Source organism: Salmo salar, chromosome ssa20 (genome assembly GCF_905237065.1).
Source record: "Salmo salar chromosome ssa20, Ssal_v3.1, whole genome shotgun sequence".
Taxonomy (NCBI): Eukaryota; Metazoa; Chordata; class Actinopteri; order Salmoniformes; family Salmonidae; genus Salmo; species Salmo salar.
In genome coordinates this window covers 38,709,923-38,733,972 of record NC_059461.1, presented here as the reverse complement: position 1 = coordinate 38,733,972, position 24,050 = coordinate 38,709,923, and the positions used below count along the sequence as shown (strand labels likewise).

The 24,050-nt window shown below is 44.4% G+C and overlaps 1 protein-coding gene across 12 annotated transcripts in view; it reads left to right on the top strand.

Annotated features, from left to right (window-relative positions):
• The window catches only part of LOC106580589 (rapamycin-insensitive companion of mTOR), a 66,766-nt gene that overhangs the window by 27,345 nt on the left and 15,371 nt on the right, over positions 1-24,050 (top strand). For 11 of the 12 annotated variants that reach the window (XM_014161813.2, XM_045703300.1, XM_045703299.1 and 8 more), the window contains 22 exons: positions 7,469-7,536; positions 8,245-8,312; positions 8,583-8,665; positions 8,788-8,875; positions 9,015-9,105; positions 9,345-9,411; positions 9,779-9,859; positions 10,066-10,166; positions 10,245-10,389; positions 10,487-10,588; positions 10,692-10,738; positions 18,847-18,982; positions 19,168-19,367; positions 19,625-19,751; positions 19,873-20,037; positions 20,214-20,290; positions 21,845-21,923; positions 22,119-22,228; positions 22,684-22,771; positions 22,882-22,974; positions 23,208-23,314; positions 23,395-23,624. In XM_014161813.2, the coding sequence (XP_014017288.2) occupies positions 7,469-7,536; positions 8,245-8,312; positions 8,583-8,665; positions 8,788-8,875; positions 9,015-9,105; positions 9,345-9,411; positions 9,779-9,859; positions 10,066-10,166; positions 10,245-10,389; positions 10,487-10,588; positions 10,692-10,738; positions 18,847-18,982; positions 19,168-19,367; positions 19,625-19,751; positions 19,873-20,037; positions 20,214-20,290; positions 21,845-21,923; positions 22,119-22,228; positions 22,684-22,771; positions 22,882-22,974; positions 23,208-23,314; positions 23,395-23,624 (2,353 nt within the window). The remainder of the gene's footprint in view (positions 1-7,468; positions 7,537-8,244; positions 8,313-8,582; positions 8,666-8,787; positions 8,876-9,014; positions 9,106-9,344; positions 9,412-9,778; positions 9,860-10,065; positions 10,167-10,244; positions 10,390-10,486; positions 10,589-10,691; positions 10,739-18,846; positions 18,983-19,167; positions 19,368-19,624; positions 19,752-19,872; positions 20,038-20,213; positions 20,291-21,844; positions 21,924-22,118; positions 22,229-22,683; positions 22,772-22,881; positions 22,975-23,207; positions 23,315-23,394; positions 23,625-24,050) is intronic. The other variant, XM_045703306.1, reaches the window with a different exon arrangement.

Below are 24,050 nucleotides of genomic sequence, written 5' to 3'. Positions count from 1 at the left end.
TATCAGAACAGCGATTACTTACCTCGAACCGGACAAAGATTTTTTTCTTTAATGAGTCCGACACAAAGGATTTAATGCCTCCCCGAGACCAGGCCCAAATCTCCGTCATTCGCGTGAAGAAAAGACGGAAATACTGGGGGCGGAGATCGGGGTGCCTTGTGAGAATTTGTCTGTGAGTGGGTAACCCGCCTCTACAATCCGTTCTATTGGCCAACGTGCAATCACTGGAAAATAAATTGGATGATCTCCGTTCAACATGATCCTACCAACGGGACATTGAAGTCGTGGCTGAACGACAACACAGATAATATAGACCTGGCTGGGTTTTCCATGCATCGGCAGGACAGAACAGCTATGTCTGGTAAGACGAAGGGTGGGGGTGTGTGTCTATTTGTCAATAACAGCTGGTGCGCGATGTCTAATATTAAAGAAGTCTCGAGGTATTGCTCGCCTGAGGTGGAGTACCTCATGATAATCTGTAGACCACACTACCTACCAAGAGAGTTTTGATCTATATTATTCAGAGCCGTCTATTTACCACCACAAACCGATGCTGGCACAAAGACCAGACTCAACGAGCTGTATAAAGCCATAAGCAAACAAGAAAATGCTCATCCGGAAACGGCGCTCCTGTTGGCCGGGTACTTCAATGCAGGCAAATTTAAATCCGTTTTACCTAATTTATACCAGCATGTCACATGTGCAACCAGAGGGAAAAACACTCTAGACCACCTTTACTCCCTCGCCCTCCAGATGGCAAATCTGACCATAATTCTATCCTCCTGATTCATGCTTACAAGCAAAAATAAAAGCAGAAACTACCAGTGACTCGCTCAATAAGAAAGTGGTCAGATGGCAACATCCGCACCGAGCTAAAGGTTTGAGCTGCCACTTTCAAGGAGCTGGGCTCTAATCCGGACGCTTATAAGAAATCCGACAATGCTCTCAGATGAACCATCAAACAGGCAAAGCGTCAATACAGGACTAAAATTGAATGCTACTACACCGGCTCTGACGCTCGTCGGATGTGGCAGGGCTTGCAAACTATTATGGACTACAAAGGGAAACCCAGCTGCGAGCTGCCCAGTGAAACAAGCCTACCAGACGAGCTAAATGCCTCGATGCAAGCAACACTGAAGCATGCATGAGAGCACCAGCTGTTCTAAACGACTGTGTGATCACGCTCTCCGTAGCTGACATGAGCAAGACCTTTTAACCTCTCTAGGGTCGGCGGGACGAAATCGTCCCACCTACGTAACAGCCAGTGGAATCCTGTGGCGCGTTATTCAAATACCTTAGAAATGCTATTACTTCAATTTCTCAAACATATGACTATTTTACACCATTTTAAAGACAAGACTCTCGTTAATCTAACCACACTGTCCGATTTCAAAAAGGCTTTACAACAAAAGCAAAACATTAGATTATGTCAGCAGAGTACCCAGCCAGAAATAATCAGACACCCATTTTTCAAACTAGCATATAATGTCACAAAAACCCAGAAGACAGCTAAACGCAGCACTAACCTTTGATCTTCATCAGATGACACACCTAGGACATTATGTTATACAATACATGCATGTTTTGTTCAATCAAGAACATATTTATATCAAAAAACAGCTTTTTACATTAGCATGTGACGTTCAGAACTAGCATACCCCCGCAAACTTCCGGTGAATTTACGAAAAATTTACTAAATTACTCACGATAAACGTTCACAAAAAGCAAAACAATTATTTTAAGAATTATAGATACAGAACTCCTCTATGCACTCGATATGTCCGATTTTTAAAATAGCTTTTCGGTGAAAGCACATTTTGCAATATTCTCAGTAGATAGCCCGGCATCACAGGGCTAGCTATTTAGACACCCAGCAAGTTTAGCACTCACCAAAGTCAGATTTACTATAAGAAAAATGTTATTACCTTTGGTGTTCTTTGTCAGAATGCACTCCCAGGACTTCTACTTCAATAACAAATGTTGGTTTGGTCCCAAATAATCCATTGTTATATCCAAATAGCGGCGTTTTGTTCGTGCGTTCAAGACACTATCCGAATGGTAAAGAAGGGTGACGAGCACGGCGCATTTCGTGACAAAAAAATTCTAAATATTCCATTACCGTACTTCGAAGCATGTCAACCGCTGTTTAAAATCAATTTTTATGCAATTTTTCTCGTAAAAAGCGATAATATTCCGACCGGGAATCTGCGTTTAGGTAAAAGACGAAAGAAAATAAAGCACGGGGTCGACTCGTGCACGCGCCTAAGCCCATTGTCCTCTGATCGGCCACTTGCCAAACGCGCAAATGTGTTTCAGCCTGGGGCTGCCTCAATATCATTCAGCTTTTTTCCCGGGCTCTGAGAGCCTATGGGAGCCGTAGGAAGTGTCACGTTACAGCAAAGATCCTCAGTCTTCAATAAACGGAGACAAGAAGAACAAGATCTTGTCAGAGAGGGCACTTCCTGTAAGGAATCTTCTCAGGTTTTTGCCTGCTATATGAGTTCTGTTATACTCACAGACACCATTCAAACAGTTTTAGAAACTTTAGGGTATTTTCTATCCAAAGCCAATAATTATATGCATATTGTAGTTACTGGGCAGGAGTAGTAACCAGATTAAATCGGGTACGTTTTTTATCCGGCCGTGTCAATACTGCCCCCTACCCCCAACAGGTTAAACATGTCAACATTCACAAGGCCACAGGACCAGACGGATCACCAGGCCGTGTACTCAGAACTGGCAAGTATCTAAACTGACATTTTCAACCTTTCCCTGACTGAGTCTGTAATACCTACATGTTTCAAGCAGACCACCATTGTCCCTGTGCCCAAGAAAGCGAAGGTAACCTGCCTAAATCACTACCGCCCGTAGCACTCACATCAGCACCATCATCCTGGAAACCCTAGACCCACTCCAGTTCGCATTCCGCCCCAACAGATCCACAGTGGATGCAATCTCAATCGCACTCCACACTGCCCTTTCCCACCAGGACAAAAGGAACACCTATGTGAGAATGACATAGTGCCCACAAAGCTCATCACTAAGCTACGGACCCTGGGACTAAACACCTCCCTCTGCAACTTGATTCTGGTCTGACTGGCCACCCCCAGGTGGTAAAGGTAGGCAACAACACATCTGCTACGCTGATCCTCAACAATGGGGCCCCTCAGAGGTGCGTGCTTAGTCCCCTCCTGTACTCCCTGCTCCTCCACGACTGCGTGGCCAAGCACGACTCCAAATCCATCATTAAGTTTGCTGATGACACAACAGTGGTAGGCCTGATCATCAACAACAATGAGACAGCCTATAGAGAGGTCAGAGACCTGGCAGTAACCTCTCCCTCAATGTGAGCAAGACAAAAGAGCTGATCGTGGACTATAGAAAAAGGAGGGCCGAACAGGCCCCCATTAACATCGACGGGGCTGTATTGGAACGGGTCGAGAATTTCAAGTTCCTTGGTGTCCACATCACCACCAAACTATCATGGTCCAAACACACCAAGACAGTCATGTAGAGGGAACGACAACACCTTTTCCCCTTCGGGAGACTGAAAAGATTTGGCATGGGTCCCCAGATCCTCAAAAGATTATGCAGCTGCACCATCGAGGGCATTCTGACCGGTTGCACCACTGCCAGGTATGGCAACTGCTTGGCATCTGACCAAAAGGCTCCTTAACAGCTTCGACCCCCAAGCCATAAGACTGCTGAACAATTAATCAAATGGCCACCCGGACTACCTATAATCTATGCATAGACACACTACCCCTAGCTGTTACTTTTTATTACATTTTTTTACTTTAGTTTATTTTGTAAATATTTTCTTAACTCTATTTCTTGAACTGCATTGTTGGTTAAGGGCTTGTAAGTAAGCATTTCACGATGAGGTCTACACCAATTGGATTCGGCACATGTGACAAATAACATTTGATTTGATGTTAGGCCCTGATCTAGCTATGGCTGTGGGCTACACTAGTTTAGCAGACAAGATTTGTTTAAAATTCGTGCCATTATTTTATAGTATGCTAAATTGTATTCTTCATATCTGAATAAAATAGAAAGGATATTTTCTCCAAACAATTTCCGAGGGAGTGCACACATGAGGCTATTCTGTGTAAAATGGTTAACAAAGAAACAGGTCCTCCTATATGCTTAATTTAGAGTTATTTCTGCAACTTTAGTTGTGATACAAACATTTGGCTGTGTTTTGATTTTTAATACATTCTGAGGCAGCGTGATGGGACTCTAATAAGGATTTGAAAAAAGTAATTAAAGGCATGAGCTATGCTTTGTTTCTTGCGCAGGCTGTACACACTTCATCAGTCTCTCATTGACAATTTGACAAGCACTTGATAATATTCTCACCAGTCCTCAAATTTCTCGGCGGCATCCCCCTTGTGTGGCCGTAATGCCCCCTAAAAAATCCATACTTTGCGTTGTGCCCTTGGGCTGAATATAAGAATTATAATGCCCTACTTCCAGCTGCCAATCGTCATGCTCTGAAGCACCTCTCACTCACATGGCTCTCTCAGATATCTCAATTCTTATTAGCCAATGCCCGTCTTGTGATCGGGTCCTTATCACCGGCATCTCGGCTCCAAAGTAGGCTACAAGTGAAGACGGACACATCAGGGACGATATATTGAAGATGTTAGAAGAACTGTCCACATTTTAGTTTTCGTCAGCCAACAAGAAAGATGAGTAGGCCTAACAAACAGCAAAAGCACTAGCCTATATCAATCTACTATCCCCCATACTACAACAGTTGACATTCTATTGGTCAACTTGTCCTTCTGTTCGAGAAATAAATATTCCCAACATAGTCTGGGACAGTTGTGGGATGTGATAGATCCCAAATTAATACAACTCACATTTTTTTAAAGCAATGAAGCTGATGCAACAGATCAGAACGTTTAGCTTAAAATGTTGATAAAATATTAGGCTATTCACATAAGTGCAGCAAAGCGCACACCGCAGTAGGCTATAAACACTAATGTTGCAAAATGAAATCAATTAGCGGGAAAACACGGTTCTCAAAAGTGACCACAAATGCGGTCATGCATGTAATGCTTTATTATAAAGGTGCATTTTTATGGTGAAAATGATCTCCCCGAAACTTAAAGCTCACTCGCAGCCTATGAATGCCAGTTAGGCTCTACACCGGTTGTAAAGCGGATTCATTTGTTTATTTTTAAGAAGTTATTTGGCCACTTTAGATGTGATACAAACCTTATCAAAACATGTGCAACTATGATTTTAAAAAGTTGCTAAAAAAAAGGCATGCGCTGTTTCTTGAGTTAATGCACACCCTGGGCATCATTCACAAGTGATAATAAAGACGACATTCAAAAGTGATATTTCCATTCTTAATTTTATTTTGTCTTTACATATTCTAAATAATATATGTGTGAAATTAGTTTTGATTTAGAATGGACCATTATCATGCACCTGCCTCGGATCAGGGGCTGGGGGAAAAAATACATGTAATCTATGCACTTAAATAGCAAATGGAGGACGCTTTCCCCGTGGTTCATTTTCATGACAGCCAGGTAGGCTATACTCTTGTTGTAAAGCGAAGAAATGTGCTTAATATTAGGAAAGTTGAAAAATAAATATACTATGCCTAGCCTATAGAAAGCTGATGGGATCCTCCTCTTTTTAATAGAGGCCATCAATACTCTTTTTCATGCAATTGTATAGCCCATAGAAAGGTTACGCAACATGAGCTCATGGGTTCTCATGAAGTGTTTGATATGATTTTCGATTACATTTGCATTGATGTCAGAGTGAATAGAGGGACAATGGAGTGCTGAGCATCAGGCAGTTAGAATGTTTGGTAGGTTACTGATGACCATCAGCAGCATGAGAGCACAGTTTTTTGGAGATGCCTAGTTACCGTGAGTAAACGGTCACATGTAATTTAACTCTGGTCATGACACGTGACCGCCGGTGTGGCGGTATTATGGTCACCGTAACAGCCCTAATACAGAGAGAGCATGAGAGAGACACACACACACACCCCCAGGCATGTGCCAGTATGTACACACAGGCATCGAGCTCGAGGTTCACACCCAACACATCACACTTTGTCAGTCTACGGTGGCTTTCTTTCATCGTCTCCAGGATAGGTGAAAGCAATATGGTGCATTTGTTGTCATTTCTGTGGGAAGATACCTCTTGGGGAATTGGCTTTTTCCCCATCAGTGCAGCCTGAGGAAAGGAGAGGAAGTCAGTGTAGACTGTTGAGAGACAGCCACTAGGCTGTGAGCCATGCCAGTCAAGACTCACCCTTGGGTTGTCTTTCTCTTTCCCAGGCAGATTACAGTGATCAGTTTCATCAGCTCTCTGAAGCCTCTCTCTCCAACACATCCTGTCTGTGCAAACTGATTCTCCTCGCCCTTCCTTCATACCTGTAGCATGGCCACTCCAGTAACAAATCAGTCCTAACAGGCAGCGGTCTAAGGCGCAATGCATCTCAGTGCTTGAGGCGTAACTACAGCCCCTGGTTCGATCCCAGGCCGTGTCACAGGCGGCCGTAACCGGGAGACCCATGAGGTGGCACACAATTGGCCCAGCATCGTCCGGGTTAGGGGAGGGTTTGGCTGGTTGGGAATTCTTGGTCCCATCGCGCTCTAGCGACTCCTTGTGGCGGGCCGGGCGCCTACTTCGGTCGGCAGCTGGACGGTGTTTCCTCCAACACGTTGGTGCGGCTGGCTTCCAGGTTAAGCAAGCAGTGTGTCAAGAAGCAGTGCGGCTTGGCAGGGTCGTATTTCAGAGGACGCATGGCTCTCAACCTTCGCCTCTCCTGAGTCCGTCGGAGTTGCAGCGATGGGACAAGACTGTAACTACCAATTGGATATCACGAAATTGGGGAGAAAAAGGGGTAAAATTTACCAAAATAACTAGAACTATAAAAAATAACTGATGGCCCGCTCTCCCGAGCGCAACAAATAATTCAGATTAAAGATTCGGCGGACTTGCTTTGATTTGTGGACGCATACAATGGCTGCATTAGATTTAGTTGGGGGAGAGAAAGCAGCGAGGTCGAGTGGTGGCCATTTCCTCCTTTTAATGAGTTGAGATCTGTCGGACATTTCCTCCCCACCTAATTAAAGCTTTCTGGCCCAGCTGCACATGATTTAAAGGGTGATTTCCAGCAATTCCATGGGCTTTTTTTCCGCATATGTGATCTATTAGGATCAATAAATATCTTTGTCCACATGAATCTCCAGCCAGGAAAAAGTGGTTGTGAAGATGTTTAAAAAATCTGGCCTATTGCTGCAATGCTTGATCGTTTTGTACCGTTTAAGTATAATACCAGCAATACGAAAAATGTATCCACTCGTGATATTGTTCAATTATTTAGCCTTCAATGCTGATGATGAATACATATACACATTTTTAGTTATTCTAATAGTGCTATGTAAGCTAACGCTACTCTACTACTCTCTTGTTCTGCTCCGGCTTTCAGCAAATCCTAGCACCTTTCACAGACTTCCACTACCGCCACAATGCCGACACATCAGAGAGCCAGCTCAAGTGAGTGTTGTAAACATATAGTCTCTGTTCCGATATTCTGTTGGCCTATATCAGGGATCATTAACTAGACACAGCCGCGGGTGAAGCAGCTGGTCAGGCTGACGGAATATAATTGCAAATCAAGTGTGGACTGCAAATTGACCGTAAGAAGCCCAAACAAATATAATATTTGACTAAAGCATAATCATATTAAACTTCGCTTACATTTGTATTCGATCACATATCGCTCTGTTAAGTGTGCGAATACTTTGGCACAGATTAACAACATGTAAAATCACTTGGAGCTGATTTGCTGGTGTTTTTAGTCTTTTATGTCCAACAATAAAAATATATATATATGTAAATATATGATTTTTTTGCTGTGAAGTTTGGGGGGGGGATCATCCTCGGGCCAGTTGGGGAACCCTGCTGTAGAGTGTCTCTCTGTCAGGTGTAGAGTGTCTCTCTGTCAGGCGTAGAGTGTCTCTCTGTCAGGCGTAGAGTGTCTCTCTGTCAGGCGTAGAGTGTCTCTCTGTCAGGCGTAGAGTGTCTCTCTGTCAGGCGTAGAGTGTCTCTCTGTCAGGCGTAGAGTGTCTCTCTGTCAGGCGTAGAGTGTCTCTCTGTCAGGCGTAGAGTGTCTCTCTGTCAGGCGTAGAGTGTCTCTCTGTCAGGCGTAGAGTGTCTCTCTGTCAGGTGTAGAGTGTGATCATATTGTGTTTGTGTCCCCAGGGAGGACCGTGAAGCTTGTTTCCTGTCCAGCAGGATGGCTATAGTAGCTTCCTTCCGTTCCTGGTCTGGTTAGTCTCTCTTCTTTCAGCTCTCCATTCAGTTTCTCAGCTGGTTCCCTTTGCATTGGGGCATAGTGGTTGCATCATAACTTGAAGCATACAGGTATTATACCAACAGCTTTAAACAAGTCACAATGATCACAGTCAAACACCCTACTGAAGAGAATGCAAGGTAGTAGACTCACTTTATAAGCTAGTATCACATAATTTCCTCTGAGTGTCTTCACTTTTGCCAAGTCAGGAAAGTGTTAATGGTTGACTGTCTTTATGGCGATCCAGGTATCATTAACCTCTGTAGGGCCGGGAACTCTGGGATCCAGTCCCTGATTGGTCTGCTGTGTATACCAAATATGGAAGTGAGGGTGGGTAATGAAATATGATACTTTTTTCAATGAATGAAATGCCAATTACGCCTTCTCAATCTGTTCTTCAAGAACCACTATTTATTTCTGTCTGTTGAGCTCCTTTCTCCTTCCCCCTGCAGGAAGGTTTAATGGAGGTGTTGTATGAGATATTCAGGCTTCCTCTCCCCATCGTAACCCAGGACTTTACTGAAGCACTTCTCAGCGTGGGTGAGTATTGTTAACATGACTTATTTCTTTAGCCCATAATGCCCTGCTCATACACGTTAATCAGACTTGCGTATAATACAACTTCTGGTGTTGACTAGTTTTCTGTTGTTGATGCGTATTGTCCGGTGTTCTCCTGCAGACCCCAGTAGGTGCCAGGACAGCTGGAGACTGTCTGATGGTTTTGTGGCTGCAGAGGCTAAAGTCATCCTGCTCCATGGAGCCAGGTCCAGGTAAGACATGACACCACAGACAATTAATCAATATCTTTATTGTCCCATTAAGTAAATTCTTTGTACCGCCAGGAATTCAAAATATAGAAGATATTAATATGCCATATTAGAAGAGATTTATACACCCTATTACACTTAATAAAAAAACGGTGAATATGGGTGCCTCAGATCCAACCACCAGTGTATTCCTGCAATATCTCTTGTGGTTGTAATGACTGTCTGTCTTGCTGCTGTTTCAGGCCTGACCTGATAGATAACTACCTGGCCTTGTTACTGTCTGCCTTCATCTCCAGTGGCCTGCTAGAGGTAAGGAGACGGGGACGTCCAGATAAAAAAACGGTATTATATACTACTTATATACCACGGCTAAGGGCTGTTCTTATACACTACGCAATGCGGAGTGCCTGGATACAGCCCTTAGCCGTGGTATATTGGCCGTATATCACAAGCCCCTGAGGAGCCTTATTGCTTTTATAAACTGGTTACCAACGTAATTAGAGCAGTAAAAAAAAATGGTCATACTGGGTGTTTCGAGCCCTCAATACTGATTGGTTGACAGCCGTGGTATATCAGGGGTATACCACGGCTGTCATCCAATCAGCATTCAGCGCTCGAAACACCCATTTTCTAAAGATATTTATTTCCTACATTTCCTTCTCTCTCCCTCCTGTAGGGTCTGGTAGAGGTGGTGACCAGCAGTGAGGCCCAGATATCAGTGAGAGCCACCATCCTACTAGGAGAACTACTACACATGGTAACACAGGGCCACCGCTCTCTGATGATCTGAATATGCTGTAACTTTCTGAGAGGCATGTTGCTCTGCTGTGGATGTGGCTCTATTCGAAGACAGTTTTTTCTGCTGTGGGTGAATGGTTTGTTTTGATCAGTTTGCGTCAACGTCTCTTTCTCACTTTCTCTCTCGTTCCCTCCCGCTCCCTCCTCCTCTCTCCATCTCTCTAGGCCAACACCATCCTCCCTCACTCCCACAGTCACCACCTGCACTGTCTGCCCACCCTCATCAACATGGCTGCCTCTTTTGACATCCCCCAGGAGAAACGCCTGTGAGTACACACACACACACACACACACACACTTTTCCACTTCCTTTTACCCCCCCCCTCCTTTTCTGTGAATTTTAGTCGGGCGAGTGCGGCGGTCAACCACTTGAAGTGTTTCCATGACAAGAAGAAGCAAGGACCCAAACCCCATAGTCTGTATCTCGACCATATCATCCGCAAGTCTGTGACACACACACGAGTACACAGAGACATCTATACTATTATGGTACGCCTCAAACACACGTCTCTGCCATCAAGGTTAGTTTTCCCCCAAGCGCCCCAAAGCCCTTCAGAGAAGCAAACTGTGTGTGTGTGTGTTGTAGGACACAGAGGAAGCACTGATGTTGAACCTGAGGGACAGTCAGATCCTCAACCACAAACAGAACCTTGACTGGAACTGGCTCCTCATCGCAACCATCCTCAAGGTCAGCCATAATAATACTGTAATACACCTGTAGAAGACTGAATGTCTAGATGTATTTCACTTGGTTTGTTGCTATTTACATGTCATTTCACATTCTCTCCCAGTGGCCCAACATTAACCTCAGGAACAACAAAGATGAACAGATGCACAAGTAAGACCCACTCTCCATTGACTATTATTATTACTACTACTAGACGTCAACGACCATTACCACCACTACTCCTACTATTACTGCCACTATTACCACTACTCCTACTATTACTGCCACTATTACCACTACTCCTACTATTACTGCCACTATTACCACTACTACTACTGCCGCTATTACCACTACTCCTACTATTACTGCCACTATTACCACTACTCCTACTATTACTGCCACTATTACCGCTACTACTACTACTGCCACTATTACCGCTACTCCTACTATTACTGCCACTATTACCGCTACTCCTACTACAACTGCCGCTATTACCGCTACTACTACTACTACTACTACTACTGCCACTATTACCACTACTCCTACTACTACTACTACTACTGCCACTATTACCACTACTCCTACTATTACTGCCACTATTACCACTACTCCTACTACTACTGCCACTATTACCACTACTCCTACTACTACTGCCACTATTACCACTACTCCTACTACAACTGCCAATATTACCACTACTCCTACTATTACTGCCACTATTACCACTACTCCTACTATTACTGGCACTATTACCGCTACTATTACCACTACTCCCACTATTACCACTACTCCCACTATTACCACTACTCCTACTATTACTGCCACTATTACCACTACTCCTACTACTACTGCCACTATTACTGCTACTACTATTACCGCTACTCCTACTATTATTACCACAACTCCTACTATTACTACCACTACTGCTGCTGCTACTACTACTACTATTACCACTACTCCTACTATTACTGGCACTACTGCTGCTACTACTACTGCTATTACCACTACTATTACTGCCACTACTGCTGCTGCTACTACTGCTATTACCACTACTCCTACTATTACTGCCACTACTGCTGCTGCGACTACCACTACTCCTACTATTACTGCCACTACTGCTGCTGCGACTACCACTATTACCACTACTCCTACTATTACTGCCGCTACTGCTGCTGCTACTACTACTATTACCGTTACTCCTACTATTACCGTTACTCCTACTATTACCGCTACTCCTACTATTACCACGACTCCTACTATTACTGCCACTATTACCACTACTCCTACTACAACTGCCGCTATTACCGCTACTACTACTACTACTGCCACTATTACCGCTACTACTACTACTACTGCCACTATTACCACTACTCCTACTATTACTGCCGCTATTACCACTACTCCTACTATTACTGCCACTATTACCACTACTCCTACTATTACTGGCACTATTACCGCTACTATTACCACTACTCCCACTATTACCACTACTCCTACTATTACTGCCACTATTACCACTACTCCTACTACTACTGCCACTACTCCTACTACTACTGCCACTATTACCACTACTCCTACTATTACTGCTACTACTATTACCGCTACTCCTACTATTATTACCACTACTCCTACTATTACTACCACTACTGCTGCTGCTACTACTACTATTACCACTACTCCTACTATTACTGCCACTACTGCTGCTGCTACTACTACTATTACCACTACTCCTACTATTACTGCCACTACTACTGCTGCTACTACTACTGCTATTACCACTACTATTACTGCCACTACTGCTGCTGCTACTACTGCTATTACCACTACTCCTACTATTACTGCCACTACTGCTGCTGCGACTACCACTACTCCTTCTATTACTGCCACTACTGCTGCTGCGACTACCACTATTACCACTACTCCTACTATTACTGCCGCTACTGCTGCTGCTACTCCTACTATTACCGTTACTCCTACTATTACCGTTACTCCTACGATTACCGCTACTCCTACTATTACCACTACTCCTACTATTACTGCCACTACTGCTGCTGCTACTACCACTATTACCACTACTCCTACTATTACCACTACTCCTACTATTACTGCCACTACTGCTGCTACTACTCCTACTATTACCACTACTCCTACTATTACCGCTACTACCACTATTACCACTACTCCTACTATTACCACTACTCCTACTATTACCACTACTACTACTATTACTGCCACTACTGCTGCTGCTACTACTACTATTACCACTACTCCTACTATTACTGCCACTACTGCTGCTACTACTACTATTACCACTACTATTACTGCCACTACTGTTGCTGCTACTACTACTACTATTACCACTACTCCTACTATTACTGCCACTACTGCTACTGCGACTACCACTATTACCACTACTCCTACTATTACTGCCACTACTGCTGCTGCTACTACTACTACTACTATTACCACTACTATTACTGCCACTACTGCTGCTGCTACTACCACTATTACCACTACTACTATTACTGCCACTACTGCTGCTACTATTACCACTACTCCTACTATTACTGCCACTACTGCTGCTACTACTACCACTATTACCACTAGTCCTACTATTACTGCTACTACTACCACTATTACCACTACTCCTACTATTACTGCTACTACTACCACTATTACCACTACTCCTACTATTACTGCCACTACTGCTGCTACTACTACTATTACCACTACTCCTACTATTACTGCTACTACTACCACTATTACCACTACTCCTACTATTACTGCCACTATTACCACTACTCCTACTACTACTGCCACTATTACCACTACTCCTACTATTACTGCTACTACTATTACCGCTACTCCTACTATTATTACCACTACTCCTACTATTACTACCACTACTGCTGCTGCTACTACTACTATTACCACTACTCCTACTATTACTGCCACTACTGCTGCTACTACTACTGCTATTACCACTACTATTACTGCCACTACTGCTGCTGCTACTACTGCTATTACCACTACTCCTACTATTACTGCCACTACTGCTGCTGCGACTACCACTACTCCTACTATTACTGCCACTACTGCTGCTGCGACTACCACTATTACCACTACTCCTACTATTACTGCCGCTACTGCTGCTGCTACTACTACTATTACCGTTACTCCTACTATTACCGCTACTCCTACTATTACCACTACTCCTACTATTACTGCCACTATTACCACTACTCCTACTACAACTGCCGCTATTACCGCTACTACTACTACTACTACTACTGCCACTATTACCACTACTCCTACTATTACTGCCACTATTACCACTACTCCTACTATTACTGCCACTATTACCACTACTCCTACTATTACTGCCACTATTACCACTACTCCTACTATTACTGCCACTATTACCACTACTCCTACTATTACTGCCACTATTACCGCTACTATTACCACTACTCCTACTATTACTGCCACTATTACCACTACTCCTACTACTACTGCCACTACTCCTACTACTACTGCCACTATTACCACTACTCCTACTATTACTGCTACTACTATTACCGCTACTCCTACTATTATTACCACTACTCCTACTATTACTACCACTACTGCTGCTGCTACTACTACTATTACCACTACTCCTACTATTACTGCCACTACTGCTGCTACTACTACTGCTATTACCACTACTATTACTGCCACTACTGCTGCTACTACTACTGCTATTACCACTACTCCTACTATTACTGCCACTACTGCTGCTGCGACTACCACTACTCCTACTATTACTGTCACTACTGCTGCTGCGACTACCACTATTACCACTACTCCTACTATTACTGCCGCTACTGCTGCTGCTACTACTACTATTACCGTTACTCCTACTATTACCGTTACTCCTACTATTACCGTTACTCCTACGATTACCGCTACTCCTACTATTACCACTACTCCTACTATTACTGCCACTACTGCTGCTGCTACTACCACTATTACCACTACTCCTACTATTACCACTACTCCTACTATTACTGCCACTACTGCTGCTACTACTCCTACTATTACCACTACTCCTACTATTACCGCTACTACCACTATTACCACTACTCCTACTATTACCACTACTATTACTGCCACTACTGCTGCTGCTACTACTACTATTACCACTACTCCTACTATTACTGCCACTACTGCTGCTACTACTACTATTACCACTACTATTACTGCCACTACTGTTGCTGCTACTACTACTACTATTACCACTACTCCTACTATTACTGCCACTACTGCTACTGCGACTACCACTATTACCACTACTCCTACTATTACTGCCACTACTGCTGCTGCTACTACTACTACTACTACTACTATTACCACTACTATTACTGCCACTACTGCTGCTGCTACTACCACTATTACCGCTACTACTATTACTGCCACTACTGCTGCTACTATTACCACTACTCCTACTATTACTGCTGCTACTACTACCACTATTACCACTACTCCTACTATTACTGCCACTGCTGCTGCTACTACTACTACTACTATTACCACTACTATTACTGCCACTACTGCTGCTGCTACTACCACTATTACCACTACTACTATTACTGCCACTACTGCTGCTACTATTACCACTACTCCTACTATTACTGCCACTACTGCTGCTACTACTACCACTATTACCACTAGTCCTACTATTACTGCTACTACTACCACTATTACCACTAGTCCTACTATTACTGCTACTACTACCACTATTACCACTACTCCTACTATTACTGCCGCTACTGCTGCTGCTACTACTACTATTACCGTTACTCCTACTATTACCGTTACTCCTACTATTACCGCTACTCCTACTATTACCACGACTCCTACTATTACTGCCACTATTACCACTACTCCTACTACAACTGCCGCTATTACCGCTACTACTACTACTACTGCCACTATTACCACTACTCCTACTATTACTGCCACTATTACCACTACTCCTACTACTACTGCCACTATTACCACTACTCCTACTATTACTGCCACTATTACCACTACTCCTACTATTACTGCCACTATTACCACTACTCCTACTATTACTGGCACTATTACCGCTATTATTACCACTACTCCCACTATTACCACTACTCCTACTATTACTGCCACTATTACCACTACTCCTACTACTACTGCCACTACTCCTACTACTACTGCCACTATTACCACTACTCCTACTATTACTGCTACTACTATTACCGCTACTCCTACTATTATTACCACTACTCCTACTATTACTACCACTACTGCTGCTGCTACTACTACTATTACCACTACTCCTACTATTACTGCCACTACTGCTGCTGCTACTACTACTATTACCACTACTCCTACTATTACTGCCACTACTGCTGCTACTACTACTGCTATTACCACTACTATTACTGCCACTACTGCTGCTGCTACTACTGCTATTACCACTACTCCTACTATTACTGCCACTACTGCTGCTGCGACTACCACTACTCCTACTATTACTGCCACTACTGCTGCTGCGACTACCACTATTACCACTACTCCTACTATTACTGCCGCTACTGCTGCTGCTACTCCTACTATTACCGTTACTCCTACGATTACCGCTACTCCTACTATTACCACTACTCCTACTATTACTGCCACTACTGCTGCTGCTACTACCACTATTACCACTACTCCTACTATTACTGCCACTACTGCTGCTACTACTCCTACTATTACCACTACTCCTACTATTACCACTACTCCTACTATTACCACTACTCCTACTATTACCACTACTCCTACTATTACCACTACTACTACTATTACTGCCACTACTGCTGCTGCTACTACTACTATTACCACTACTCCTACTATTACTGCCACTACTGCTGCTACTACTACTATTACCACTATTACTGCCACTACTGTTGCTGCTACTACTACTACTATTACCACTACTCCTACTATTACTGCCACTACTGCTACTGCGACTACCACTATTACCACTACTCCTACTATTACCGCCACTCACTGCTGCTGCTACTACTACTACTATTACCACTACTATTACTGCCACTACTGCTGCTGCTACTACCACTATTACCACTACTACTATTACTGCCACTACTGCTGCTACTATTACCACTACTCCTACTATTACCGCCACTACTGCTGCTACTACTACCACTATTACCACTAGTCCTACTATTACTGCTACTACTACCACTATTACCACTACTCCTACTATTACTGCTACTACTACCACTATTACCACTACTCCCTACTATTACTGCCACTACTGCTGCTACTACTACTATTACCACTACTCCTACTATTACTGCTACTACTACCACTATTACCACTACTCCTACTATTACCGCCACTATTACCACTACTCCTACTACTACTGCCACTATTACCACTACTCCTACTATTACTGCTACTACTATTACCGCTACTCCTACTATTATTACCACTACTCCTACTATTACTACCACTACCGCTGCTGCTACTACTACTATTACCACTACTCCTACTATTACTGCCACTACTGCTGCTACTACTGCTATTACCACTACTATTACTGCCACTACTGCTGCCACTACTCCTGCTACTATTCGCCACTACTGCTCGCGACTGCCACTACTCCTACTATTACTGCCACTACTGCTGCTGCGACCACCACTATTACCACTACTCCTACTATTACTGCCGCCACTGCTGCTGCTACTACTACTATTACCGCTCACTGCTACTACTACTACTACTCCTACTATTACCACTACTCCTACTACAACTGCCGCTATTACCGCTACTACTACTACTACTACTGCCACTATTACCACTACTCCTACTATTACTGCCACTATTACCACTACTCCTACTACTACTGCCACTATTACCACTACTCCTACTATTACTGCCACTATTACCACTACTCCTACTATTACTGCCACTATTACCACTACTCCTACTATTACTGCCACTATTACCGCTACTATTACCACTACTCCCACTATTACCACTACTCCTACTATTACTGCCACTATTACCACTACTCCTACTACTACTGCCACTACTCCTACTACTACTGCCACTATTACCACTACTCCTACTATTACTGCTACTACTATTACCGCTACTCCTACTATTATTACCACTACTCCTACTATTACTACCACTACTGCTGCTGCTACTACTACTATTACCACTACTCCTACTATTACTGCCACTACTGCTGCTACTACTACTATTACCACTACTATTACTGCCACTACTGTTGCTGCTACTACTACTACTATTACCACTACTCCTACTATTACTGCCACTACTGCTACTGCGACTACCACTGTTACCACTACTCCTACTATTACTGCCACTACTGCTGCTGCTACTACTACTACTACTACTATTACCACTACTATTACTGCCACTACTGCTGCTGCTACTACCACTATTACCACTACTACTATTACTGCCACTACTGCTGCTACTATTACCACTACTCCTACTATTACTGCTGCTACTACTACCACTATTACCACTACTCCTACTATTACTGCCACTACTGCTGCTGCTGCTACTACTACTACTACTACTATTACCACTACTATTACTGCCACTACTGCTGCTGCTACTACCACTATTACCACTACTACTATTACTGCCACTACTGCTGCTACTATTACCACTACTCCTACTATTACTGCCACTACTGCTGCTACTACTACCACTATTACCACTAGTCCTACTATTACTGCTACTACTACCACTATTACCACTAGTCCTACTATTACTGCTACTACTACCACTATTACCACTACTCCTACTATTACTGCTACTACTACCACTATTACCACTACTCCTACTATTACTGCCACTACTGCTGCTACTACTACTATTACCACTACTCCTACTACTATTTCTACCACTATTACCACTACTACTACTTTTTCTGCCACTATTACCACTACTCCTGAAATACTGAGCTGAGCTTGACTGTAGTAAGGTGTCCCCCTTCTCACCGTATGCGTGTTCCATTTTGTGTAAAGGGTGGCAGGTAGCGTAGCGGTTAACAGCATTGACCCAGTAACCGAAAGGTCACTGGTTAGAATCCACGAACCGACTAGGTGAAAAATCTGTTTGTGCCCTGGAGCAAGGCACTTAACCCTAATTGCTCACTTAGCGTCTGCTAAGTGACAAAAATGTCAAATGTGTGTGTGTGTGTGTGTGTGGTCCAGGTTTGTGCGGAGGCTGCTGTACTTCTATAAGCCCAGTAGTAAGCTGTATGCAGGTCTGGAGCTAGACCATCCTAAAGCCAGACAGCTCACTCTGGTAGGATGCCAGTTCATCGAGTTCCTCATAGAGTCTGACGAGGTGAGGAAATAGAACAGAAAAATAAAGGTTTAAAGGTTAACTTCTATGTCGGACATTTTTTATTTTTTTTGGTGTCACTTTTTTCCTTTTTGCCTAGCCTTGATATTTACCTAGCTCCAAACCAATAGCCTCTTTCTCCTGGTTTTTGTCATTGTTGAGCTCCTTGTTTCTCCTCCCTCTCCCAGGATGGCCAGGCATACCTGGAGGAGCTGGTGAAGGACATGGTGGCCTGGCTGTCCTTGTCCTCTGGCCTGAAGCCTGACCCCTGTCTCCAGAGCAACGGGCTGCTCACCACCCTCAGCCAGCACTACTTCCTGTTACTGGGGACCCTCTCAGCCCACCTACACGGGATTAAACTGCTAGAGAAGTGCAGCCTCTTTCAGTGGTCAGTCTGGACTATTGACTAAAATAATTGTCAGTATGAGCTTGAACAGGATGAAAGCACTGATTGGTTGAAATAACAGCAACAAACCTTTTGGCCAGATGAGTCCAAGGCAACAAGTAGGCTATTGAGTGCCAAAGGTCGAGGGACTGTTGTTTGGTCCGGGCTTCTACAGAATGTCTAGGTTATGGTGAATACGGTGCCTGCCGAGACAGAACCCAGATCACTACCTGATTCCATGTGTGTGTTCTTCTCCTCAGTCTGCTGAACCTGTGCTCTGTGAAAAACCAGGACGTTGTGTTGAAGCTGGCTGTGTCTACTCTGGACTACAGCAGAGATGGACTGGCCAGAGTCATCCTTTCCAAGATCCTCACTGCCGCCACTGATGTAAGGCCTGGCCTAGGAATGATGGGTGGATGGATTCAATGGGCTTTTATTTGGGTGATGATGGAATAGTTGTTGTTGAAACGAAACTTAGCCTGAACAATCCCTCTATGTCCATCCACAGACGTGCAGGCTGTATGCCACCAAGCACCTGCGTGTGTTGCTGAGGGCAGGGGTGGAGTTCTTCAGTAACTGGGGCATGGAGCTGCTGGTCACCCAGCTGCACGACCACAGCAAAGCTGTCTCCTTGGAGGCCCTGGACATACTGGACGAGGCCTGCGAGGACAAGGTGGGACTGGGCCTGGTGGAGAGGGGCTGGGGCCTGGTGGAGAGGGGCTGGGGCCTGGTGGAGAGGGGCTGGGGCCTGGTGGAGAGGGGCTGGGGCCTGGTGGAGAGGGGCTGGGGCCTGGTGGAGAGGGGCTGGGGCCTGGTGGAGAGGAGTTGATGTTTGTTTTGTTCCCTCAGGCTAACCTCCATGCTCTGATCCAGCTCAAACCAGCTCTGTCCCACCTGGGAGACAAGGGCCTTCTACTGCTCCTCAGGTCAGTTAACACACACACACACGCATTAAGAATTACACAGAAAAAATATATAAACGCAACATGTAACAATTTAAAATATTTTTCTGAGTTGCAGTTCATATAAGGAAATCAGTCAATTGAAATAAATTCATTAGGCCCATATCTATGGATTCACATGACTGGGAATACAGATATGCATCTGTTGGTCACAGTTACCTTAAAAAAAAAAAAAGGTTAGGGTCGTGGATCAGAAAACCAGTCAGTATCTGGTGTTACCACCATTTGCCTCATGCAGCACGACACATCGCCTTCATATAGAGATGATTAGGCTGTTGATTGTGGCCTGTGGAATGTTGTCCCACTCCTCTTCAATGGCTGTGTGAAGTTTCTGGATATTGGCGGGAACTGGAACACGCTATCATACACGTAAATCCAGAGCATCCCAAACATGCTCAATGGGTGACATGTCTGGTGAGTATGCAGGCCATGGAAGAACTGGGACATTTTCAGCTTCCAGGAATTGTGTACAGATCCTTGCGACATCGGGCTGTGCATTATCATGCTGAAACATGAGGTGATGATGGCATGACAATGGGCCTCAGGATCTCATCACGGTATCTCTGTGCATTCAGATTGGCATAGATAAAATGCAACTGTGTTCGTTGTCCGTAGCTTATGCCTACCCATACCATAACCTCACCACCACCATGGGGCACTCTGTTCATAACATTGACATCAGCAAACCGCTCGCCCACACAACGCTGCAATGTTGTCTGCCATCTGCCCGGTACAGTTGAAACCGGGATTCACCTATGAAGAGCACACTTCTCCAGCGTGCCAGTGACCATTGAAGGTGAGCATTTGCCCACTGAAGTCGGTTACAACGCTGAACTGCAGTCAGGTCAAGACCCTGCTGAGGATGACAAGCACGCAGATGTGCTTCCCTGAGATGTTTCTGACAGATTGCGCAGAAGTTCTTCGGTTGCCCAAACTCAGTTTCATCAACTGTCGGGGTGGCTGGTCTCAGGCGATCCGGTAGGTGAAGAAGCCGGATGTGTAAGTCCTGGGCTGGCGTGGTTACACGTGGTCTGTGGTTGTGAAGCCGGTTGGACGTACTGCCAAATTCTCTAAAATGACGGTAGAGAAATGGTATGGTAGAGAAATTAACATTTAATTATCTGGCAACATGCTACCTCTACTTGAGACACCTGTAGGCATTGTGTTGTGTGACAAATCTCCACATTTTAGAGTGGCCTTTTATTGTGCCCAGCACAAGGTGCACCTGTGTAATGATCATGCTGTTTAATAAGCTTCTTGATATGCCACACCTGTCAGTGGATGGATTATCTTGGCAAAGGAGAAATGCTCACTAACAGGAATGTAAGCTAATTTTTGCACAAAACTTGAGAGAAATAAGCTTTTTGTGCGTGTGAAACATTTCTGGGATGTTTTATTACAGCTCATGAAACATGGCACTAACACTTTACATGTTGCGTTCATATATTTTTGTTCAGTGTAGATGCACAGGTGTGCTGTGACGTTGTTCCCACTCTTAAACCAGTCTTCTCTGTGCAGGTTCCTGTCTATTCCTAAGGGCTTCTCTTACCTCAACGAGAGGGGCTACGTCAGCAAACAGTTGGACAGATGGCAGAAGGTAAGCCTGCTCTTTTATTAATTTACCCATCAGCTGCTAATTTAGCAACAGCTACTCTTCCATTGGTCCACACTAAACACAGTACAAAGAAATCGTTCCCAGATTGGAAAAACAAAATACACTCGCTATCAATACAAATGTCAAATCTAATCCAGTGATGAGTTTTTATGTGTGTCCCTGACTGTGTGGTGACAGGAGTACAACCTGAGGTACGTCGATCTGATAGAGGAGCAGCTGAATGAAGCGTTAACTACATACCGTAAACCTGTGGACGGAGACAACTACGTCAGACGCAGCAACCAAAGGTGAGACTGCTTACCTTGCAAAGCTGGACAGGTAGCCATGATCCAGTTATCACCAGCCCTGGTGCTGGAGGGCTACAGGAAGTCTGCAGTTGTCACCAGCCCTGGTGCTGGAGGGCTACAGGAAGTCTGCAGTTGTCACCAGCCCTGGTGCTGGAGGGCTGCAGGCAGTCTGTGCAGTTGTCACCAGCCCTGGTGCTGGAGGGCTGCAGGCAGTCTGTGCAGTTGTCACCAGCCCTGGTGCTGGAGGGCTGCAGGCAGTCTGTGCAGGCTTTTTGTTTGAGCCAGCACTAGCTCGCCTGATTTGGCGCATCAGTGCTGGGCTGAAACTGAAGCCCTCATACCTTGTTGCGCTCTACCACCACAAATCTATCAGATGGGATATTGAACTCCAACTCCCCGTGTACCTCTCCTCACAGTTGTTGAAAGTTTGTATATTGTCTGTGTTTTGTTTCTAGGTTACAGAGACCAAATGTTTATCTTCCTGTGCACTTGTATGGTCAGCTGGTCCATGATAAGACAGGCTGCCATCTACTGGAGGCTCAGGTAACTCCCTTCATATTAATATTTACGTTTAGATATCCAAACGTCTTTCTTTATTGTGAGGAACCTATGAGTTTTTGTAACTAACTTAGCGTTTCATGTTCTCTCTGTAGAGTGTGGTTCCTGACCTCAGCTACACGGTTCGCTGCCCGATGCTGGACACCTGGGAGGGCATCAAACAGCTGAAGGCAGCCCTCTGGGCTCTGGTCAGTCTTCCTAACCACCAGGCACATAACTCACAATGTTGTTTGATCAGTGTTCTTGTCTCTTGTTAGTTACAGTAAGAAATGATACTATTGGTTCATAATGCTCTTTATTTCCTTTCTCTTGGCTAGACACTACAGACAGTTGGTCTGTGTCCTCCACTGCTCTGGCTTTGCTAGTGTCTGTGTCAGTATGGAGACAATGTGTTAATGACAGTGAATGTGGCTGTTTCCAGGGTAACATTGGCTCATCCAACTGGGGTCTGAACCTGCTGCAGGATGAGAACGTCATCCCTGACATCCTGGCTTTGGCACAACACTGTGAGGTCCTGTCCATACGTGGGTAAGGATACAGAGAGATGAACCAATAGCGTTAGCCTGACGGCTCACCCACAGTTACATGTCTGTTCTCTCTCTCTCCAGGACTTGTGTGTACGTCTTAGGCGTGATCTCCAAGACACGGCAGGGCTGTGAAGTGTTGAAACGGTATGGCTGGGATGCGGTCAGACACAGTCGGCGGACGCTGTGGCCCGTCACCCCTGACGAGGTGGACACACTGATGACCTCTGAACTCTCCTCCGTACCAAGCACGCTCAGTCTCGACTCCGAGTCCACTAGCTCCCAACACAATAGCGAGAGCGAGTCCCAGCCCCGTGAGTTATTCATGACACTCCTCAGCAAGCAACAAGGACAGACGGGGTTTCTGTTCCATATGATACAAAACACAGCATATATGACCTAAAATATATCATATGATACAAAACACTGCGTTATATGACCTAAAATACATCGTATGATACAAAACACAGCATATATGACCTAAAATACATCATATGATACAAAACACTGCGTTATATGACCTAAAATACATCATATGATACAAAACACAGCATATATGACCTAAAATACATCATATGATACAAAACACAGCATATATGACCTAAAATACATCATATGATACAAAACACAGCATATATGACCTAAAATCCATTGTATGATACAAAACACTGCGTTATATGACCTAAAATACATCATATGATACAAAACACAGCATATATGACCTAAAATACATCGTATGA